Below are 20,636 nucleotides of genomic sequence, written 5' to 3'. Positions count from 1 at the left end.
AGAAAATATTCAACTGGAAGCTGCAAGAATTATAACGGGTGGGACCAAACTTACAAGCCATGCTAAATTATATGAAGAAACTGGGTGGGACACTCTACAATATCGCCGTAAAGTGAAGAAAATTGTTCAGGTACACAAAATGATTTTTGAATGGACGTTCATCAATATAACACACGCGATGCTGATAACTTAAATAATGTATTCTGTAAAACGAACTTCTATAAAAAAAATTCTCCCTTCTTCTATTGACCTGTGGAACTCACTACCCCCAGATATTAAAAATAGCCCCTCCCTTAGTAACCTGAAAAAATACCTACACAGACACTCACCGACAGTCCCTCCTTATTATAGTTATGGGAAACGTTCTGATCAGGTTCATCATGCTAGATTGAGGATGAATTGCAGCTCTCTAAATGCCCATCTATTTAGTCGTAATCTTATCGACAGCCCTGTATGTTCATGCAGACAAGCGTATGAAACCACTGAACACTTTCTATTGTCTTGTCCAAACTATACCATTGTAAGAAACGAATGTTTTGTAGATCTACCAATAGACTACACTTTTGATATGCTCCTATACGGAGATCCAAATCTATCGATTACAGAGAATGAAAATATTTTCCATTGCATCCAACTTAATATTTTAAAAACCAAACGTTTTTTTTAAATTAATAGTGCCATCCCAAGAGGTCACTTGTGCTGTATATTTACATTATATTACTATGTTTTATTATGTCATTTTGCTTATGTAGTAATCTATTATTTAAGGAGACAGATTTAAATAAGTATTTTCATACTTTTTTCTGAATCCTTTTATTATTATGTAGATGCTCTATCATATATATGACATGTAAATATTGAATAAAATATTGTTTAAACAACGACCAGTGCATGAGAAATTCTTAGACTTTAACATAAAACAGTTCGATCGGTATCAGTGAAATTAATTAATTTACGGTGGAATGTATGTACACAACACGAATAAATAAAATATGAACGTCTGCTCCAATATTATTGAGATGGTGTCGAGATGGTCCCTTGTGTTTCATTAGATTTTTGTAACATTATCATGGCAAACACTCACGTTCAGCAGAAACTCATATATTATATATAGATCTCTGCGTTCAGTGGGATTCCCTTGTTTACATAATTCTAAAAATAACTCGGTCGAAATTTCTCGAAGCGTGCGACTAATATTGTTACTATTTATATCACCAACGAAATGACTGGATAGAGGATATGACGAAACAGAGATTCCCCTGTGTACGTCACAATCCGATGCCTCTTTTTGGTAGCAGAATTGGCCAATAATATCGCGTATTTATAGTCACATGACCCAAATAATAGAATAGTGTCATAGGGGATCATATACTACCACGTACCTGCGAAGAAGAGAAGACAAATACCAGGTTTTAGGGGTCTTTTAAGGTTTGTATGAACTTTCTTCTTCTTCATTTATCTTCAAAGTTTCGATATAATGTGTATTCGGTCTCAGAACAAGCTCATAAAGTCATAAAATCGAGCAAAATATGACGTAAAAACAACACAAGGTCGCCATCTTGTCCCCAAATACCAAACAAAACATAAATAGGGTGGGTCGAGTTAGGCGAAAACATCGTTTATATCGTATGGAAATTAAGTTAAAATAGAAATATGGATGCATGGAATGATTATCTACAGCATGATTTTCCGTTTCTATCGTATTTTTTATAGATATTAGTTATTTTCACTTCGATCGAAGATGGTTCGAGATGGTTTTGACGCTATCTGTCAATTTTGCTTTATCACGTAGCATGGCTAAGTTGAAACTTGATGGGTTTATATTGATACTTTATTACAAATACTTCATTTTGTATGATCTCTGACTCAGTATGTACTGCTACATTAAAAGGAATATTTTGAATTAGGAGTATACTTGCTTAATCAACTTGTTCTTTGTTTATTCAATTTCTTGACACAGGAAGTTAATTTGATCACGAATTGACTAAGTCACGAACTTGTCGTGAATAACAGGAAATGTTGATGTTTTCATTGTCGAATTCTCGAAAAATCTTTATTATATGATACATTTTACGGAAAAAGTAAAGTCTAATAACAGCAATTTTGTGAGTGAAAAATAAAATGAATGAGTAAACACATCGTAAATATTTATTTAGGACAGATCATCATACAAGATGAGTCATATTGTTTCATGTTGAGTACACGAACTTTGACCCACCCTTTCCACGACACGAAGACACAAAGAAAAGAAAATCTACAAAGTCAAAAGTAATTCAGCAACTAGTTTTGTTGTATGGTTTATATATTTCATATTGAATTGCATTGTTTATAAATATGAAGACTAATAATTATAAAGTGACAGTACTAGTGTTGTTGACCATAAGGCTTGATTATAAGTTGAAAGGTATATCTCAGACTGACCCTACCCTGAATGTTTAATCAGACTGATCATAACCCTACCCTGAATGTTTAACCTTTTCAAGAAACAATTATCAGAAGTCCAATCTATGTATTATATTGATAAAATTTATTTTTGAAAAAAAAGATTTTGTTAGGATGTTGAATGCAAAATAAAAACTAACAAAATAAGTTCCCTGTTGATTGTTGTAAGAATATTTGTATTTTATGCCTGAAAATAAATTTTAACAGATCAAGAAATAAATGCAACAACAAAATATTTACTTTATTATATATGAACAAATATTTCTTGACTTTTCTATTATTGACCTGAACATGTAGATAGTTCTGTGCAGATTGGATTTACAATAATCATTTGCTCATGATCATAATTCATTCATTTATGCGTTCATTTATTTTTGTTGTCCCCAGGATCAACGTTATGGAACAAAACGGTAACCAGAATTTACCACCAGTAACGTTTTGTCGGACAGGATGTGGTTTCTATGGTAACCCAGCATTTGATGGCTTGTGTTCAAAGTGTTATAAAGATGCATTAAAAAGAAAGAACAATTCCTCTTCTCCAGTCAGTGGTAGATTAAGCCCAGTCTCGCCAGGTGAGAAGGAGTCGTCAGTGAGCAGCGTAACCTCGACGCTGGCACATGCAAGTCTAGGTAATCATTTTGAAATGTATTGAGAGCATCAAAAATTTGTTGACCCCTCCCTCTGACAATTTGGATATAAATTTACATTTTCCTTTCTCTCGTGTCTGCTCTATATCTGCTTTATATTTTTCGTAACACATGACTCATGTTTTTTGAAGGTAAGCAAAAACTCATACTTATTTCCCTACTTTAAAATGTATTTTAATATGCTCCATATGGTATAGTTATCACTGCACAAACACTTATGTAATATTGATTATACAGATATAGGTTTGATCACAAGACAAGGATTTGAAATGAAGACTTCATTAGACTGTTTTCATTGCATATCATACAATATTTACGTTAAAAAATTATCATGTGGGGTGAGAAGGGAGATGCCAGTAACATCTCCCAGGAGATTTGAATTATAATTTGATTAGATGCTACCACTGGAATTTTAGATTATATATATATGTGTGTGTTGATATGCTCCAGTCACAGGAGAGTCATGATCAAATACAAAATGACAGATTTGTTTTCCCTGTACATGTGCTGTAACACAAGTGTAGATATTCTGCAGGCATCAGTATCAGTGGAGGTCATTGTTAGATATTAATGCCCCTGCCACAGGTTGAATTTGGGACCTCTGTCTGACTGGTTTTGCACTGCCATACATGATGGTATATTGTGACTAGTATTTATCAGGGTTACATCACACAGTACAGAATTGAATCTGAAATTCTTTTAAAGATTTATTTTTCCTGTGCTCTTAAGATGTATGTTTATATTTCCAGGTACCAGTACAGAGTGTAGCAGTGCAAGTTCCATCAGTTCTACCATCGTGCCAAGCGGTACATACGTTAGTGAAGTAGTAACGAGTACCACCCCGAGTGTGGAAACCGCCACTCCTACCGTGTCTATACCTAGCAGTACAAGTCAGACTAAAGTGGAGCCGGAAAAGGAGGAAGGAGCTGTCGGTACGGTCATGTAACTGTTTAAGTGTGTCTATGTATGTTAACAGGGTTCACTCTTGATCCAAAAATCATGGGCCATTTTGACAAGATTTCAGAAATCGTACAGGCCAAAACATAGAAAATTGAAGAAATTTGTGAGTTTTGGTGGACCATTTTGGAAAATATGGGGCAAATGGCCCCACGGCCCCCTCCAGAGTTATCCCAGTGTCAATGGAGACAAGGCTACATATTGTACTTCTGGAGTACACTAAGAATGACCAACATCTGTAGAACTCTGTTTATGAAAGAAAAAACATTCATGTCACGATTTTCATATTCAGAAGTCTGGATAATCTACAAATAGTGAATATTTTCTGCCTAACTCGGTTTATGATAGAAAAATTACTTGTATCTAGATTTCATTATTCTGAAGTCGGAGGAATATGTTGTTCATTTTAAAATCAGTTGAATAAGAAAAAAGTAGAAATCCGGCAATCAGTTTTTTGTCATGGTCACATTGTATTATTTCTGATGGCCATATAAACACTCTGAACCCCATGTGACAGTAACTATTTATCCCTGAAGGAAATAACTTTTTATCGCTGGGGAACAAAATTAGCAATATGTGTAGGTTTGGTCATCTTAGTTTTAAATGTAGAAAATAAAAACCTTTTTGTAAACATATCCAAATATTGCCTATAGATTTGGTTTCTTTGTTTTAATCCAGGTGGTGCTGAGGTAGGAACTGATTCCAGCTCCCAATCGGATGACGACAAGGATAAAAAGCCTAAAAAGAATCGCTGTCATACCTGTAAAAAGAAGGTTGGACTTACAGGTAAAAAAAAATATGTCATTAATGCAGCTTGACAAAATGTTATTCAGAAAACAAAACAAAAACCCTGAAATTGCACTGGTAATCATAATATATATGTTTGCTGACTCCAGGAGAATGTTGCATGTTTTTTGGGCTGCAGCAAAAGTCATATGAAGCTCTAAAGTTGTGTACTTTTACAACACTGAGAAGCTGTGTGCAGTAGTAGAGAATGAGAATAATGGAATGATAAAGGGTCTATTCTATGGACATAGATATCCAACCCTTGTTTAAGTGAAGCATCATGCTGGCCAGTCAAATTTTGGAGGGGGGGGGGGGGAGGGGGGGATATCCCTGTCCATGGAACAATCAGTGTTTGTTTTCTTGCATGTTGAAAAATACCTATTGGATTGAACATCAAAATAATTTGTCCGCCTTGGACTAAACATCAAAATAATTTGTCCGTCTTGGACTAAACATCAAAATAGTTTGTCCCCCTTGGACGAAACATCAAAATAATTTGTCCCCCTTGGACGAAACATCAAAATAATTTGTCCCCCTTGGATTAAACATCAAAATAGTTTGTCCGCCTTGGACGAAGCATCAAAATAATTTGTCCGCCTGAAAGTGAAATTACTAGAGTTGCAATGATGGAGGACGGGAATCCTCATTCACAACAATTCTAAGACCTCACAGATAATACAATGTAACCTCATGATCAACAAATCATTATTATGACACCAAAGTGTATGTCAGCTGTATTTCTCTAACTATTAAGCATTGATGTCAATTTTTTTTTAGTTTCATCGGGGTATGAAACAACGCGATGAAACTAAAAAAAAAATGACATTAACGCTTATAATTAATTTTTGAAAATGATTTTCTAATTTAAAACATGTTTTATGTACAATTTTACTGGTTTTAAATGGGATTCTTTTTCTCAAATCAATACGCAACGTCAATTGTCATATTGTGACGTCACATTTTTCACGCCATTCTCGGAATTTCTTTCATAGAAGAATGAAAAGAATTTTTCGACCCATCACATTTGAGTATTTACCATGAAAACAAAGAAAAAATAATTATTGCTCTTTGAGGGTATTGTTCCTTTTGTGTATTTAGTTTCATATTGTCAGTTAGAAGAATGAAAAGAATTTTTCGACCCATCACATTTGAGTATTTACCATGAAAACAAAGAAAAAATAATTATTGCTCTTTGAGGGTATTGTTCCTTTTGTGTATTTAGTTTCATATTGTCAGTGTTATGAAATTTTTTATACAATGTAGGCATGTAAAACTTTTGAGTCAGAAGATTCAAACAATGTTGATAAAGAACCGAACCACATGTGAGATAGAACTATAGTGTTCCAAATTCCATCAGAATTTCAATTTTTAATCGGAACTTTTTGTGACTTATATGCATCTGTTCCTGATGTAGAGAGAAAGTTATTAAGTTAAACTTTCTGGTATGAAGAAATGATTTTGTAATATTCTGTACGAATCTTGTTTTTTCTTTTGTAGGATTTCCCTGTCGCTGTGGAGGCCTGTACTGTAGTATACATAGATATTCTGATAAACACGAATGTAAATTTAACTACAAGGAAATGGCGCAGGAGCACATTCGTAAACACAATCCAGTGATCGTGGCCGAAAAAATACAAAAAATTTAATGCAAACTTATATAATGGATTCATGTTTTAAAAAAGAAAGAAAAAAACTTATTATATTATTGATACCTATATATGTAATGCTATATATAGATATCTTATAATGAGAATCGACAATGGTTTATGTCTCAGTTGGTAAGAATAAAGTTTACTGGGATAATTCACATGGCATGATTTGGTAAAATAAGAAAATGTTGAAATAAATATTTTAGTTATAAATGGTGGTGGAAATATAAAAACAGGACAAGTTTTCATTTTGAAAGTCGAATATGTGATTTTCATTTCAAAATGCAAGCGGTCTATATATGATTGATAACCAGTGTATATTAACAAGAGTAAAAAATACACATTTGGGGAATGAATATGATTCTTTCTGGAGTGAAAAATAGCCAGTAAAATGTAAAAAATGTAAATGGGAAACTTAGAACTATGCTAGTAGTAGTGAAGTTAACAGATATATTTCTGATAAACATTTACAAGATGAAAGTCTTCCTTTCCAATTGTCTGACAGTTTCTATTTCAAGAAAAAAGAATTGTCTTGAGGCTAAGTGAAACTGTTTTATAAAAAATCTTAATCTATTAAACCATTTATTTTTTGGAAGAAAAAAAAATATGAAAATCTTGTAAAAATCTTGATGAAAATGTGTTTTATCAATGAGATGCCATTAGTGTTATATGCCAGTAAACATTGTTGTTGGTAACTAGCAGAGGTCATTGTCAACAATATATCATTATGATGTTGTTAGGCGAAAATAGAGGTGTTATCATGTGTTAAAATGTGAGAGAGGTTTGAACTCCCTCATTGTGATATAGGGTGTGTAGAGGTCGCCAATATATATAATATCGCGGAAAATGGAGTATCAGGGACGAGGAATTCGGCAGAAAAAGGACCACTCGACTGTACTGTGTGTTATAACATAGACCAGAGACAATGAGTGGTGTGGGCAGTGGCTTCATCTAGCCAGCGATCTTTTGGCTTACCAAAAAACTTACTTCAGCTTCGACTTGGAATGTATCTGTACTCTGTACAGTTATTGTGAGTGGTTCTACCCAGTAATATTTTAGACTAGAGTTGGGTAGAACAGAAAAGTTTCGAAACTGGAACATTTTTACTTGGTACTCAAGTGCATTTGGAGATGGAGGGTGTATTTGATTCCTCAGGGCGGTCACACTGGCAGAATGATAAAGGGTTAAATCCTTCAACACCAGGAATCGTACAGGACAACTGCGACATTTTGTCCAGCATACTGTATAAAAGTATTTCAATAATTTTTATGGATTATGAATATAACGATTCAGATTTTATTAATACAATAGTTTAAGAAGTTGCAAAAGGATTTTTTTGTTATGTTTGCTCTGTGATTTTCACTGCATTGTGAGTTTAATTTTTTTTGTCATTTCCACTTTTTTTTTTCTCTCTCTCTCTGATTGGAGATTTTCTCGGTTTGCTATATCTAGAAATCATCCAGCACAATTTCATCAATCACAAGTTATGTAGTCAAATTATTGAATTGATTGTCAATGTTAACTGATGAAATCTGTTAGCCTCTGTGTAAACATGTTTATTTTTGGGCTTTTATTCTCAGAAGCTTTCTGTTTTAGGGAGCTTTTCTTTGTTTTATTCATCTTTTTTTTTTTTTCGAATGAAGTGTTGATTGAGAATTATAAAAAAAATCTCTTAAGAGTTACAATTTGAATACATATTTCATTTTAGGAAAAGTTGAAACTAAAAATTTGATCGAGTCCCGTTGAAAAAGCACCAGTTTAGGACTTCCAATACCAGAGTCCCAAAAATCATAGATTGATCATATTTCTTATGAAGTAAGATGTAGCTTTTACTTAGGCAATTATGATATGATTTCTAATCTGTCTTTTATGTAAGAAAATGTTGGGATTTTTCATTGCACATGTCCAACATGACGAGCGGGTTTGACAGTAATTGTAATTATTAAATTGAGCAATTCTGACACTAGACTAGACCTTATTTCAGATTTTCACAGATTATTCATGCATTTGTTTTGTTGTAACTTCCACAACGCCAATTGTGTGTTTATTTTTTACAGAGCTTATAAAAGTTGAGCAAAACATGCGAGATTAAATCTCGGTGAATTTTGTAAAGGAAAATAGTTACTGCAATGCTGGTACATGTATTTGTAATACATTGACTGTATGGTACATGTCTCCAACAGCAGTAGTATGGCTTTGAATGAAGATAATATAAGTTTAATCCATTGTTTTGTGAGAAATTGATTAATTTGTCTACATTGGGGAGTGATATGACATTTGACATGTAGTTTATTAAACACTAGTTTTGGGCTCCATGGTATAGTGTACAAAGCTATCGCCAGACCACAATTTCATCAACTTTCCATAGGGCTATTCCAGTCAAACCTCTATCCCACCTCAGGACTCCAGGGGCCTGTTCGTTTATTCGGACAAACCGGTCGTCAGTTTTTATATGTAATATTTCAAACATATATCTTGACGGACCTTCAAATGTTAATACAGGCCTTGGAAGTCTTTGTCAAGGCTCGTCTGAAAACAGTATAAAATCAGCAGGTCCCGTCTTTAATTTCATTAACAAACAACACTGGTCCAAGTGGTCTAATCGTTTGGATTGCAAAAACGAAAACGGCCCTAGTTTTGTTAAGTTGTACCACCCATAGAATTTATTTGGTAAATTACATAGTGGTAAAAGGAAGGAAATCCAACCATGAATAGAAGTGATTTATTTTGGGAGTCCTAGGGTCAGGTAGATATTTTAATGGAATAGTCCTTTAATTCAGGAGATTTCTTATCTTATAATTCCATAGTGATAATTTATTGGAAAAATACAATAATATTCCTTTGTTCTGTACGGCAAGTATACATAACATTGATTGAAATGGGACCTGCTATTAATAGCTGTCCACACGCATACAAATACTTCATATTCTTTTAAACAAATTTTTGATATCCAAAATTCATTCCAGACAGGGAACTATCTTCGCTGTAGCTAAGGATTATGATCCACCTACTAACTAATGCATCTGCCTTCTGATAATTTACCATTAGGTTTGCAGTTGACCCATTTTGACATACATGACAATTGCTGCTCATGTTAGACAATACAAAACTAAACACTTCGTCTAGATTTCAACACTTCAAAGTCTTGACAATTCCTAGGACCAAATAGTGTTTAATTTCATTTCAGCATATACTGATCTAATGCTGAATTAATGTAAAATGTGATAATGACTTAGGAGAACATTTAACACTAGCCCTCCACCTCTGGGTTGCGAGTTCGAAACCTACGTAGGGCAGTTGCCAGGTACTGAACGTAGGCCGGTGGTTTTTCTCCAGGTACTCCGGCTTTCCTCCACCATTAAAACCTGGCATGTCCTTAAATGACCCTGGCTGTTAATAGGACGTTAAACAAAAACAAACCAAACCAAATTCAACACCGAGAGATTGATCATGTACAGCCCGTAGTTCTCAAATGCTAGTGTCTATAAACTACTCCAGTAAATGTTACATATCACCCCTAAAGCTTGTGTATTGGTATAGTCTATTGGCTATCACTCGTTTTTATTTTATGTTTGTTGAAAACCAGACTGATTACAGTGATTCATCAGTTTATTTTATGAAAGGAACATAAACACGCATACAAAATCATAATTTTCTTTTTTTTTGATAAATTGTTGCGATGTAGAACTAAATGTTACTGGTATGAATGGATGATTTCTGTAATTAAACATTTGAAATTGACAGGTATTTTATGAATCTGTTGGAAAAATGAACTTGATTTGACAAAAGACGACTTTGACTGATAACATCTGAAATTCACTGAGTTGATTTTTATCTGAAACCATTAAAACGTACATTTCATTTTTGTCTAATCTGTATTAACATGATTATAAGACACTTCAAATATGTTAGCGGCACTGAAATTATTTTAAGAATGCAAAAATGACCATGATATGAGATGAATGTCATGGCCATACGCTTTTCAATATTTATTCTGAGTTTCTGTCTGTGCGACAGTTTTGCTTTCATAACATAATATAATGTATTATATTATTTTAACTATTTCTAAGGATAATGCATTTTCTTTTGAAATGTATATATATACTAGCATGCAGTGGTATTTTATTCCTTACACTACATATATATGTCTTTTTGCCTCTTCGAGAAATAATTTGTACAGATAAATATCTTGGTATTTAGATTTTATTTTTGGAGAAAATGAGAAGAATGGTGTGAGGATATGTATGTATTTTGTGTGATTATGTGTGAAATATAGAGACCAGTTATCTTTCTGCTTTTAATTTAAAACTTTTAGAAAAGTACCACTTATCATTTACCAAAAGTCACTAGTTATCTAGATTGTTTGTATACAATTCCAACAATTCAATGTAGCCATGGTAAATATTTCTTAGTGGAAGACCTGAGAAAGCAAAAGAGCCCAAAAATGTGGTCAGTGTTATAAGAAAGCATGGGGGAACCTGGTTTGAACAATTTTAATAGGAAACTAGCTATGTTATATATTATGCTAGATAATATTTTTTCTAAATATTTTTTAACATAAAACAAAGGATACAGTATAGATTGATTGATTCAAGTTCTAAAAAGGTATACAGACTAAATGCAAGTGTATTACTGAAATAAATAGTGTAGATTCAGAGTATGGATGTTAACTGAGCTCTACTACAAGTTACTGCAGGTATAATATTCAGAGTCTCTCACATTGTTAACTTGTGTATGGAATCAAAGGGAGGTAACCCAGAGTAAATATCCAAAGAGAGATAACTCCTGATTGCTTGCGTGAGTGTTGGTGTGAAGTGTAGATGAGATCCTAATGTTTGCAGACTTCATCAAAGAAATTGTTTTTCCCCTCTATCATCATAGTAATCACCATAGAAAAACTTCTTATCTTACTGCACTCGCACAGTTCTGTCATATTTCAAATTAAATTGTTTGAAAGTAATGTACATCAGACGCTAGTGTAAATGTGATAAGTATAGAACTGTACCATACCAGTGTTTTGTCCCTTAGGACTTGTCAGTGGGGCTAGGCCAGAGGACAGACTTGTAGAAGGCCAGAATGGAAAATGAGACTGAGTATAAACATATGTTCAACATTGTAAGGTAGAGAGGTACATAAACATATAATCAATTTGGTGATTTTCACAAAATTTCAAAAAAAAAAGATTATGAAAAAACGTACAGTATTATACTATTATATATCATATGATGTATGATAAGAACCAATGCCACCAGTATTAAAAAAATATAGAATATTTTCTATAGATTATCAATTTGAAATAACGGGCATTTAACTGTAACTCCTGGCATATTGTTACATCTCAGATTCTGTATACACAGGTCTTAGTCCACCTGATGACACTGGAGGATCTGTGCCAGTCAAAATATCTTGCCCTGTTTAGCCTCTATCAGTTTTGGAGTAGATCTAAGGGTCCTTAACAAGATTTAATTAAGTTTAATTTGAATCAAACTTTTGTCTAGTTTACAGCTTGTAAGAGATATTTATCAATATTAATGTTATTCATTATTGTTGGCATGGTTGAAAGTACAGTATGAGAGGGAATCACTTATTGACCCAGATGGAGTCACATGGGGTGTTAATGTTAGAGAGAAGTCCCATGTGGTCAGGCAGGTGACAATTCAATTTGAAATATGACAGAATCCTGTTGGCTATCACATAATATTTCAAATTATCAACATTTTTTGTTTGTCTTTGTAGTTGAAAATGTGATTTGCGGATCATCAGTCATTTATCGTTGGTAACTTTTAATTTTTCATTTTGAAAAAGTGAATTCTACGTAAATAAAGGATATTGTGGGGGATTTGATCAAGGTTTGGGGTTTTGTGTGTGTATATACACACCCAGAAGTGATTTTAAAGAAAAAAATCTTGAAATAATTCATGAAGTAATTTATGCTTGAAAACCTGATGATAGGTTTGATTACCAGCAAAGTACACCAGTTATATATATTATATTTATTTCAAAAAAGTGGTGAGAAAATCTATTTAAACAATTTTTTGTTAAAAATTACATAGTTGAATATGTAAGTGTTCATAAAGCATTGTTTTAAAGGATTTAACATGTAAACAAAGCTGTATGTGAGACACAGACCACGTGATATTGTCAGGTGTTTTCATTTTGTGAAACTTTCATTCTAGCTAAACTATGTTGAAATAAATTGATGTAACAAATAAAATAATTAAGCTTGATTGGTTGTTTTGTACTACTGTGCTGGCGCACTAGAAGTCACATAGTCTATGCAGTCGGTATCCACCCCGATTCGGGGGGAAATTTCAGAGTTGATTCCCGACCTTTGATTGAGAAGCATCCACCCCGATTCCGAGGGAAATTTCAGAGTTGATTCCCGACCTTTGTTAGAGGGGCAGGTGAATACCATCTTGGAAAGTTTTTATTTCGCCCACCATCATCAATATGTTGGTTGTTAATATTATCACCGTCCGTCCATAAAGTACCATTTATACCTATTTCTCGAGAGGTTCTAGAAGAGCCTTTCTAGAATTTCATGTTAGTTTGTCTTGGTCACTAGCTTTGCATGCTGAAGTTTTAGTTCAATTAGAAAACAAAACGGCCAGTCTTTTAAAATGACAGAAAATTACCTCATTTTGTTTCCCCAGGATCTGTAAAATTATGGCAAACAATTCCTATTTCATGATTATCATATGTCGATAGAAAAGATAGATATCAAGTGGAAAGATAAGAAACTACAGAAAAGAACATCCTTGTTTGCTTGGTTTATCGCCCTGTGAACAGTCAGGGGTCATTTTGAGGCGGGGTCTCCTTGTAGTAGTTGGTGACTACCTCACTAGATAATATAATAGAGGGCCCGTCACCATCCATAGCAATCGGGGTAAAGTGTCCTACCCAAGGACAGGACTCGCAGCACAGACCGGCCCGTTTCTCGGCTTTCAGAGAAACAAACTGACACAGACAGACTGTCAAACCACTCGCAAATACAAACACATCGTCATTATTGCAATGACTTTGGTCACCAGCTCTGATAAGCTCTTCAATAAAATTGGCCTAGCGTAAAGCAAAAAGAAGTCAGTCAGTCAGGCCCTGAAATGTGTAAGAAGAATAAGCCCATATGTTTAGAGGGACAATCATGGCGAATAAGAGAAAGGTTCATTGCACTAACCGCCTCTGATCCTGTCGAAGTGGTATTGTTAGATAAGAATACTGCATGCTTAGAGGTCAAAGTTGAAACACTGTAATGCTAATGTACTGATTGTGTCCAGCTGATAAGTTATCTCCACATTCTCTTATACAACATGGCTTCCGTCAGACTGATTGTTTTTCTGTTTGGACTATCGATTTCCACGGCAACTGACCGTAAGAATAAATAAGAAATAACTTTATCTAAATAATCCATTTTGTCACAGCTTTTACAGATTGTAAACAAATATTGATGATTGGAAGTATATGATGAAAATGTATATGATGATGAAGCTGTATATTGTTTAATATTTTGCACCCTTTTCCAGTATGTGTCAGTCAGTATGGAGGATCCTGTGTGAATAAATACTTTAACCATTGTATGTCCGGCCACTACTACTCGACCACAGGATGTAGTGGAAACGAAGAGGTCTGTTGTATACCACCGAATCGTGTACCGTCACAGACCATACAGCCAGGTAACCATACATACCCCCGAGTCGTGTACCGTCACAGACCATACAGCCAGGTAACCTTACATACCCCCGAGTCGTGTACCGTCACAGACCATACAGCCAGGTAACCATACATACCCCCGAGTCGTGTACTGTCACAGATCCATACAGCCAGGTAACCATACATACCCCCGAGTCGTGCACCGTCACAGACCATACAGCCAGGTAACCATACATACCCCCGAGTCGTGTACCGTCACAGATCATACAGCCAGGTAACCTTACATATATCTGTGTCGTATATCATCGACAAGGCAGGAGACGTTCACCCCCTCGAAACATGTGGTCTTGTTTTGTCCGCGTGTAATGGTCCTCCATGTAAATCTATACATTTCTATCGAGATACTGAATTACGTTTACGTTGACATGTCGGCATGTTCTTACTGTTTTTGTTTGCTCGTAGGCCAGTGTGGCGTACAGACAAACGGAGGGTCGAACAGGATTGTGGGTGGAACCCCGGCCGCTGTAGGGGAATTTCCCTGGCAGGTATTGTATTAAACAAACACCTAACAAATTATTTCATTTTGATATATCTTTGTTAAATATGTCTTGGTAGTAAACAACACAGGGATTTTTATCAACAGATATACTCACCAATAGCCACTGCTGTACTTTTATAAGATTTATTTTAGACTTTGTTTTCACCTTCCTATAGTTGTAAGGAAAACAGTGACCACAAACAAATTAGTACACGCATAAGTGTCTGGATGAAGAATCTTGACATTCTAGTCCATACACTACTGAAAGTACGGTTTGATATAATTTAATATGGTTATGAATCATCAATACGAAGTCATATAAATAAATAAATTAAAGAAAACGAAAGGTAAATGCTTACGTCATACGACATATTGCACGTAAAGAATCCAATATCCGTAAGTACATTTAACAGAAAGGCTGTTAAGATACTGTTCACGAGAATTCAGGACATTCAATCATATTTTTTTTTATGTATGACAGTTAAAGGTTGATCACATTGATGGTAGGTAATGAAGGAGGCCCGATGGTCCTGTATCGCTCACCTGATTCTACAGTAACTTTGAAGTTGATCTAGGGCCATTTCTGCAGATACTATGCTATAACCACTTTATTCAAATATCAGAGAGAGCTTGGTTTATTAATATCTACTTTTCTATACCTTCATTCAGACATACTATTGGCCTAATATCAAGTCTTGGAATCTCTAAGCTATCTAGAAATTATGTGAATATTTAATTAGCCTGCTTCACCCCGGTGACCTTGAATGTAGGTAAAGGTCAAACAGTTGAAAAAAAACTTCACAGGCCGTCGCCCCGCATGCCACAGACCCGATAACATCTCCCTAGACCTCTTGGTTATTGCGAAGAAGTCTTTTAAAGATTATAGCACATTTGACACCTGTGACCTCGAATTTAGATCAAGGTCATTCATATTGATAATCATTCATAATATACTTAGTAGCCCTTTCCCCAAGCATTGTACCGACGTAATATCAGGCCTCTAGATCTATGTCTCAAGTTATTTAGAAGAACTTGTTTAAAGATTTTAACCTATTTTACCCTGTGACCTGAATGGAAGTCAAGGTCATTCATTTCAACAAACTTGGTTGCTATTGAGAAAAAGTTGTTCTTCAGATTTTAGCCTATTTCAACCCTGTGACCTTGAATGTAGGTCTATATTTTTCATATGAACAGACATAGAAGCCCTTCATTCTAGCATGTTACAGTCCAAATATCGAGTTAAGTCATATAAAGATTTTAGCATATTTGACCCATGTGACCTTTAAAATAGGTCAAGGTCATTCATTTGAATAAACTTGGTAGTCCTTTGCCCAAGCATGACACAGGACCAATATCAGGTCTCTGTGCCTCATGGTTATCGAGAAGAAGTTGCTTAAAGGAAAAAGTTGACGCCGATCGACGGACGCCGCACCACGGCAATGACAAACCAAACAGAAGAGAATAAAAACAAACATCCCTGTACCGTAAAATAAAAACGTATGTGGTGTATAAATCAGGCAATGCCTTTGTGATGACAAGATTACAATGCTTTTGAATATACATATACTCACAAATATAGCGTTAAACAAATAACCTTTTACATTTGGTTCCTCATCAGGTGTCTATGCAGTCACATGGCCAGCACGTGTGCGGAGGGATATTAATAGCTGACCAATGGGTGCTCACGGCGGCTCACTGCTTCCGCGAGTAAGTTAACATTGATAGTCATATAACGTACAGCTGCTGTATATAGTTTAATCCAATATAATATGAAGTGAGATTTAAATAATTTGCTTCTTTCTTCCACCACTAATTGATCATCGTTCCCTAACACTCCTAAAAACTGTTATGATTATTAAGATATTAAATGTCTTGCCTAACATCCGCTTAGCATTTTCCTATGTTTATGTTAATTCTGAGGGTTGTTACCATGGTAACGATTTATGGTCAGCATCATGACCTCATTAGTAAATATTCTATTGTCTTATGTGACGTCAGACGTGCTTGATATACTTGTTGGCTTCCGTGGTCATCATCCTAGCTACAATTTTGAGAATATTTACATGGCGAATGTCGTCGATAAAACACAAGACGCTTACCATCCGGAACGCGTCGTAGTATTCTCCATGTCTTTTGCCGCCGTTTCGTTTATCTCTTCTTTTGGATACAACTAAATGTACATTTTCAGGGTTCTCCGCGTAATTTTTCTCTCGTGTTTTGCCAGCGTTTCGTTGTACTGTGGGTGTCCCCTGTGATTTCGGATACAGCTTTTGACTGTTACTCTCTGTATTTACTTGCCTACAGAAACAAGAATCCCTTTGCCTGGACAGTTGTGCTTGGTGAACATGACCGAGCGTTCCTGGAAGGTTATGAAAAACTGGAAAAGGTTGAAACACTTTTCATTCACTCCCAGTTTGACGAAACATCATTTGCAAACGATATTGCCATTGTGAAACTAGGAGACAGAGTTAATATCGACGGACAATACGTCCGATCTGTCTGTCTACCCGGAATGAACGACACCTACGACAATATGATCTGTACCATTACTGGATGGGGCGCGGCATTTACTGGTAAGTCTACAGAACGCAGCATTGACTGGTAAGTCTACAGAACGCTGCTTTTACTAGTAAGTCTATAGGGCGCAGCTTTTACTGGTAAGTTAAATGGGCGCGGCATTTACTGGTAAGTCTATAGAGCGCTGCTTTTACTGGTAAGTCTACAGAGCGCTGCTTTTACTGGTAAGTCTACAGGGCGCTGCTTTTACTAGTAAGTCTAATGGGCGTGGCTTTTACTGGTAAGTCTAATGGGCGCGGCTTTTACTGGTAAGTCTACAGAGCGCTGCTTTTACTAGTAAGTCTACATGGGCGCGGCTTTTACTGGTAAGTTTAATGGGCGCGGCATTTACTGGTGAGTCTATAGGGCGCGGCTTTTACTGGTAAGTTTATAGGGCGCGGCTTTTACTGTTAAGTCTACAGAGTGCTGCTTTTACTACTAAGTCTATAGGGCGCGGCATTTACTGGTAAGTGTACAGGGCGTGGCATTCACTGGAAGGTCTATAGGCGCGGCATTTACTGCACTGGTAAGTCTAGCTCTACTCCTTTTGGAATATCCCTTTATTCATAGATTGTTGGAACAAATAACAAATAATATAAATATGAAGATAACAAACACTCAAAGTTCCAGAGGAACATCAATTTGCCTTTGATCATGTAGCCGTAAACTAGCCGCCATTTCTCCCTCAATTCAAGTGACGGAAGGTCCTCATTCGCAAATGTACTGTATAAATTGAAGCTTTGATGTCAATGAGTCGAAACTTAATACTGGTTAAGTGACTGTTATCACCAAGATACAACTTGAATCAGAATATTGTGCTATGAAACTACACGTCAAAGTGTTGTTTTCTTTTTATGCGAGATGACATGGATTTCCAATAATGTTTTTGATTAAATTTTCACGTGTTTTCTACAAATAGCTCGTTATTAAGCGCCTGGATAATGAGCTGTCGTGAAAAGTCAGGGTCAATATATCCGTACACATCAGAAAACTGTACATGAAATTAAAAGCAAAATACAAAATGTATCATCACAGAATTTTGTTGCATTTGAAATGTCATGTTATTGTAACTGTAAGCACAATGTTACAGGCGGCCACGGTACGCATGCGCTATACAAAGCAGACCTTCCGCTGATTTCCAACCAGGTATGCAGTTATCTGATGGACCGGACAATCCCTAACACGGAGATATGTGCCGGACAGAAACATGGCGGGGTGGACAGTTGTCAGGTTGTATTGTTGTACTTTTTACTCTTTTAATTTTTCATAGTTCCCCTCTTACTTTCCAAGGTGTTGGCCCCTATAAATATCCATAACGAATCATAGTAGCACGTGACAGCTCTGTATGATCGAGTTTCGTGTTCGGTAGTCGACTAATAATTCTATTCCTTTGTGCATTTCTAGTAGAATTCTTCACATTCACACCCCTCTGGTATTTTACAATAAATGACAATCCGTGCTGGAGGAGGGGGGGGGGGGGGGGGGGGACTATGGCTGCTTTACCACACTGCATACCGTAAGACGTGACTAATTGTTCACCCTCCCTTTCCTGCAGGGCCGTTTTTTTCTCTCTCTTTAGTCTTCTGTTCATTGAACAGCGGAGACCCCAACAATAAGTCCAGTTGTATCTCACTGCATGTTGATCGTTAAAGACCACTGAAAGTGGCTCCTGAAGATTCTAGGATTCTTCCTTGTTTCTATAAAGGAAACATCCAAAAGACCAGAGTAGACCTTCTGCCTCCATTGCAACACTTGGAATCTTAAGTCTTTGCTTTATATTTATCGTTTAGTTTTACCTTTTATGACGTGCTGTATTTATTACTCAGCTTACATTGCTTGTTATTAAAGGTTCGCTTCATTTGTACGACTTTTATAAATATTTAGTTGTGACGTCTCAGTGAAAGTACACAAAAACTGTGACGTATTCACATTTCTTCGTTCCGCCAATTACGCCGCCACTTGTTGCTAAAGTTACTAACGACCATTACTATTACCAGGGTGATTCTGGAGGACCACTGGTTTGTCTACAGAACGGGAAATGGAACGTGGTTGGTATTGTGTCCTGGGGTTACTCGTGTGCTCAAGCTTACACTCCCGGAGTTTACACCCGTGTCCAGTCATACCTCACGTGGATCTACCAAGTCATGACGTCATACGGTGCCACTTCGGTACTTGGGTGAACCATTTGTCATTATGTCTGTAAATTCCATTTAATAAATTAAGATTTTGTGAGCGACATATTTGTGATCTACATCGGAAGAAAATGTGCTTATAATTGAAATAATTGCTATCAGCGGATCATTTTGAAATTGTTTCAAAAGATGTAATGGGGATATCCACTTGAAATAAAAACATAATTATTTCTTTCCCTCGATAACCGATCCCATATTGTATTGAATTTAATTGTATTATTGTATTGCATTATTTTACGATACATTCACAATTTGAATCGTTTAGGGCCAAACAGCACCAGCTTAAAAGGACACTCACAGAAAGAAAACACAATTAAACTCGAGATAAATGTGAGAAGGTAAACAAAAATTCTAAAATTCCCTGATATCAACTGATTACAAAACACAAATCTTATGGCATAGTTTAATTTAACGTTAATAATCAAACATAAGCCAGGCAGCCATTGCATCGAGTAAGCAGTTCATAGACTTAACAGTGAAAAAGGGTCTCATGAGTCTGTTTGAGCTCTCTATCATAAAATACTTAAAGCCACATACTCACGAAAAAACATATATCAATGTTTACATTTCGATCTTTTTACAGTTTTCGGACTTGATACATACCTAACAGATTATCGTGAATCAGAAACTGAAAGAAAATGTGTATTTATGAAAGTATACGGGGAATTCCCAAAAATAATAACTGTGGCTGCCGGACCAAGTTTCTCTAAAAAATTAGTCCCACAATGCAACAGCGGGTTTTACAGTCAATACAAAATGGCGGAACGCCGAAAGCGAGAACCTGCGAAAATGTAGACGGATTCTGAAAAAAAAAAAAAAAAAAATGCAAAAGTGAGTGGAATCGGCAAAACCCGAGTATTTCTTTAGGAAAGGAAATGATTCGTTGGAACTTAGCGAGAAAAGAAAATGGGAATAGACTCTAATTTCGATTTTGCCGGACTTCTATTGGATGGGTTAGTGTTAGCGTTTGCACATTGTCACATCCACCGATCTAAAATGTTATCGATGTTTTGTTGTATGCATATTGCTATATTTTAGAATTAAGTATTTAAATTGCAAACTCTGTTTGTTGATTTTGTTCAGTTATTACGGGAATGTTCTGTTAATATGTTCAAATGAGAGCATTATTAGGCAATTTCACGTATGCTCTATATGTAAACAATGGCCATGTGTGTAGTTTATGTGCAGCGCACGTTGTTATAGCCTCGTTCTCGGCTCCGTG

At 35.7% G+C, this 20,636-nt stretch overlaps 2 protein-coding genes across 3 annotated transcripts; both read left to right on the top strand.

Annotated features, from left to right (window-relative positions):
* The first annotated feature begins 1,265 nt into the window (after positions 1–1,265).
* Positions 1,266–12,708, top strand: LOC117315349 (AN1-type zinc finger protein 6-like). 2 transcript variants are annotated; one of them, XM_033869499.1, is made up of 6 exons: positions 1,330–1,428; positions 2,157–2,268; positions 2,830–3,071; positions 3,839–4,021; positions 4,725–4,832; positions 6,330–12,708. In XM_033869499.1, the coding sequence occupies exons 2-6, from the start codon at positions 2,192–2,194 to the stop codon at positions 6,476–6,478; spliced, it is 759 nt and encodes a 252-aa protein (XP_033725390.1). In that variant the 5' UTR covers positions 1,330–1,428; positions 2,157–2,191; the 3' UTR covers positions 6,479–12,708. The 2 variants fall into 2 exon arrangements, with proteins under 2 accessions (XP_033725391.1, XP_033725390.1); XM_033869500.1 differs by lacking the exon at positions 2,157–2,268 and having other exon boundaries at positions 1,266–1,428.
* A 1,032-nt stretch (positions 12,709–13,740) lies between these two features.
* Positions 13,741–19,456, top strand: LOC117315347 (transmembrane protease serine 3-like). The gene is made up of 7 exons (XM_033869497.1): positions 13,741–13,849; positions 14,002–14,151; positions 14,591–14,673; positions 16,285–16,373; positions 16,971–17,239; positions 18,313–18,452; positions 19,220–19,456. Exons 1-7 carry the CDS (start codon positions 13,789–13,791, stop codon positions 19,400–19,402), a joined length of 975 nt encoding a protein of 324 aa, XP_033725388.1. The 5' UTR covers positions 13,741–13,788; the 3' UTR covers positions 19,403–19,456.
* Positions 19,457–20,636: the final 1,180 nt, after the last annotated feature.

The sequence above is a fragment of the Pecten maximus genome, chromosome 17, assembly GCF_902652985.1.
Source record: "Pecten maximus chromosome 17, xPecMax1.1, whole genome shotgun sequence".
NCBI classification, from domain to species: Eukaryota; Metazoa; Mollusca; class Bivalvia; order Pectinida; family Pectinidae; genus Pecten; species Pecten maximus.
The sequence above is the reverse complement of the archived record's forward strand: the minus strand, read 5'-3'. Positions and strand labels throughout refer to the sequence as shown.

Coding starts and splice junctions, on each gene's coding strand:
- LOC117315349 (XM_033869499.1), top strand. CDS start 2,192: ATGTTGAGTACACGAACTTTGACCCACCCTTTCCACGACACGAAGACA. Junction 2,269..2,829: donor GAAAATCTACAAAGTCAAAA/GTAATTCAGCAA, acceptor TGTTGTCCCCAG/GATCAACGTTATGGAACAAA. Junction 4,022..4,724: donor AAAGGAGGAAGGAGCTGTCG/GTACGGTCATGT, acceptor GTTTTAATCCAG/GTGGTGCTGAGGTAGGAACT.
- LOC117315347 (XM_033869497.1), top strand. CDS start 13,789: ATGGCTTCCGTCAGACTGATTGTTTTTCTGTTTGGACTATCGATTTCC. Junction 13,850..14,001: donor GATTTCCACGGCAACTGACC/GTAAGAATAAAT, acceptor ACCCTTTTCCAG/TATGTGTCAGTCAGTATGGA. Junction 16,374..16,970: donor GCGGCTCACTGCTTCCGCGA/GTAAGTTAACAT, acceptor ACTTGCCTACAG/AAACAAGAATCCCTTTGCCT.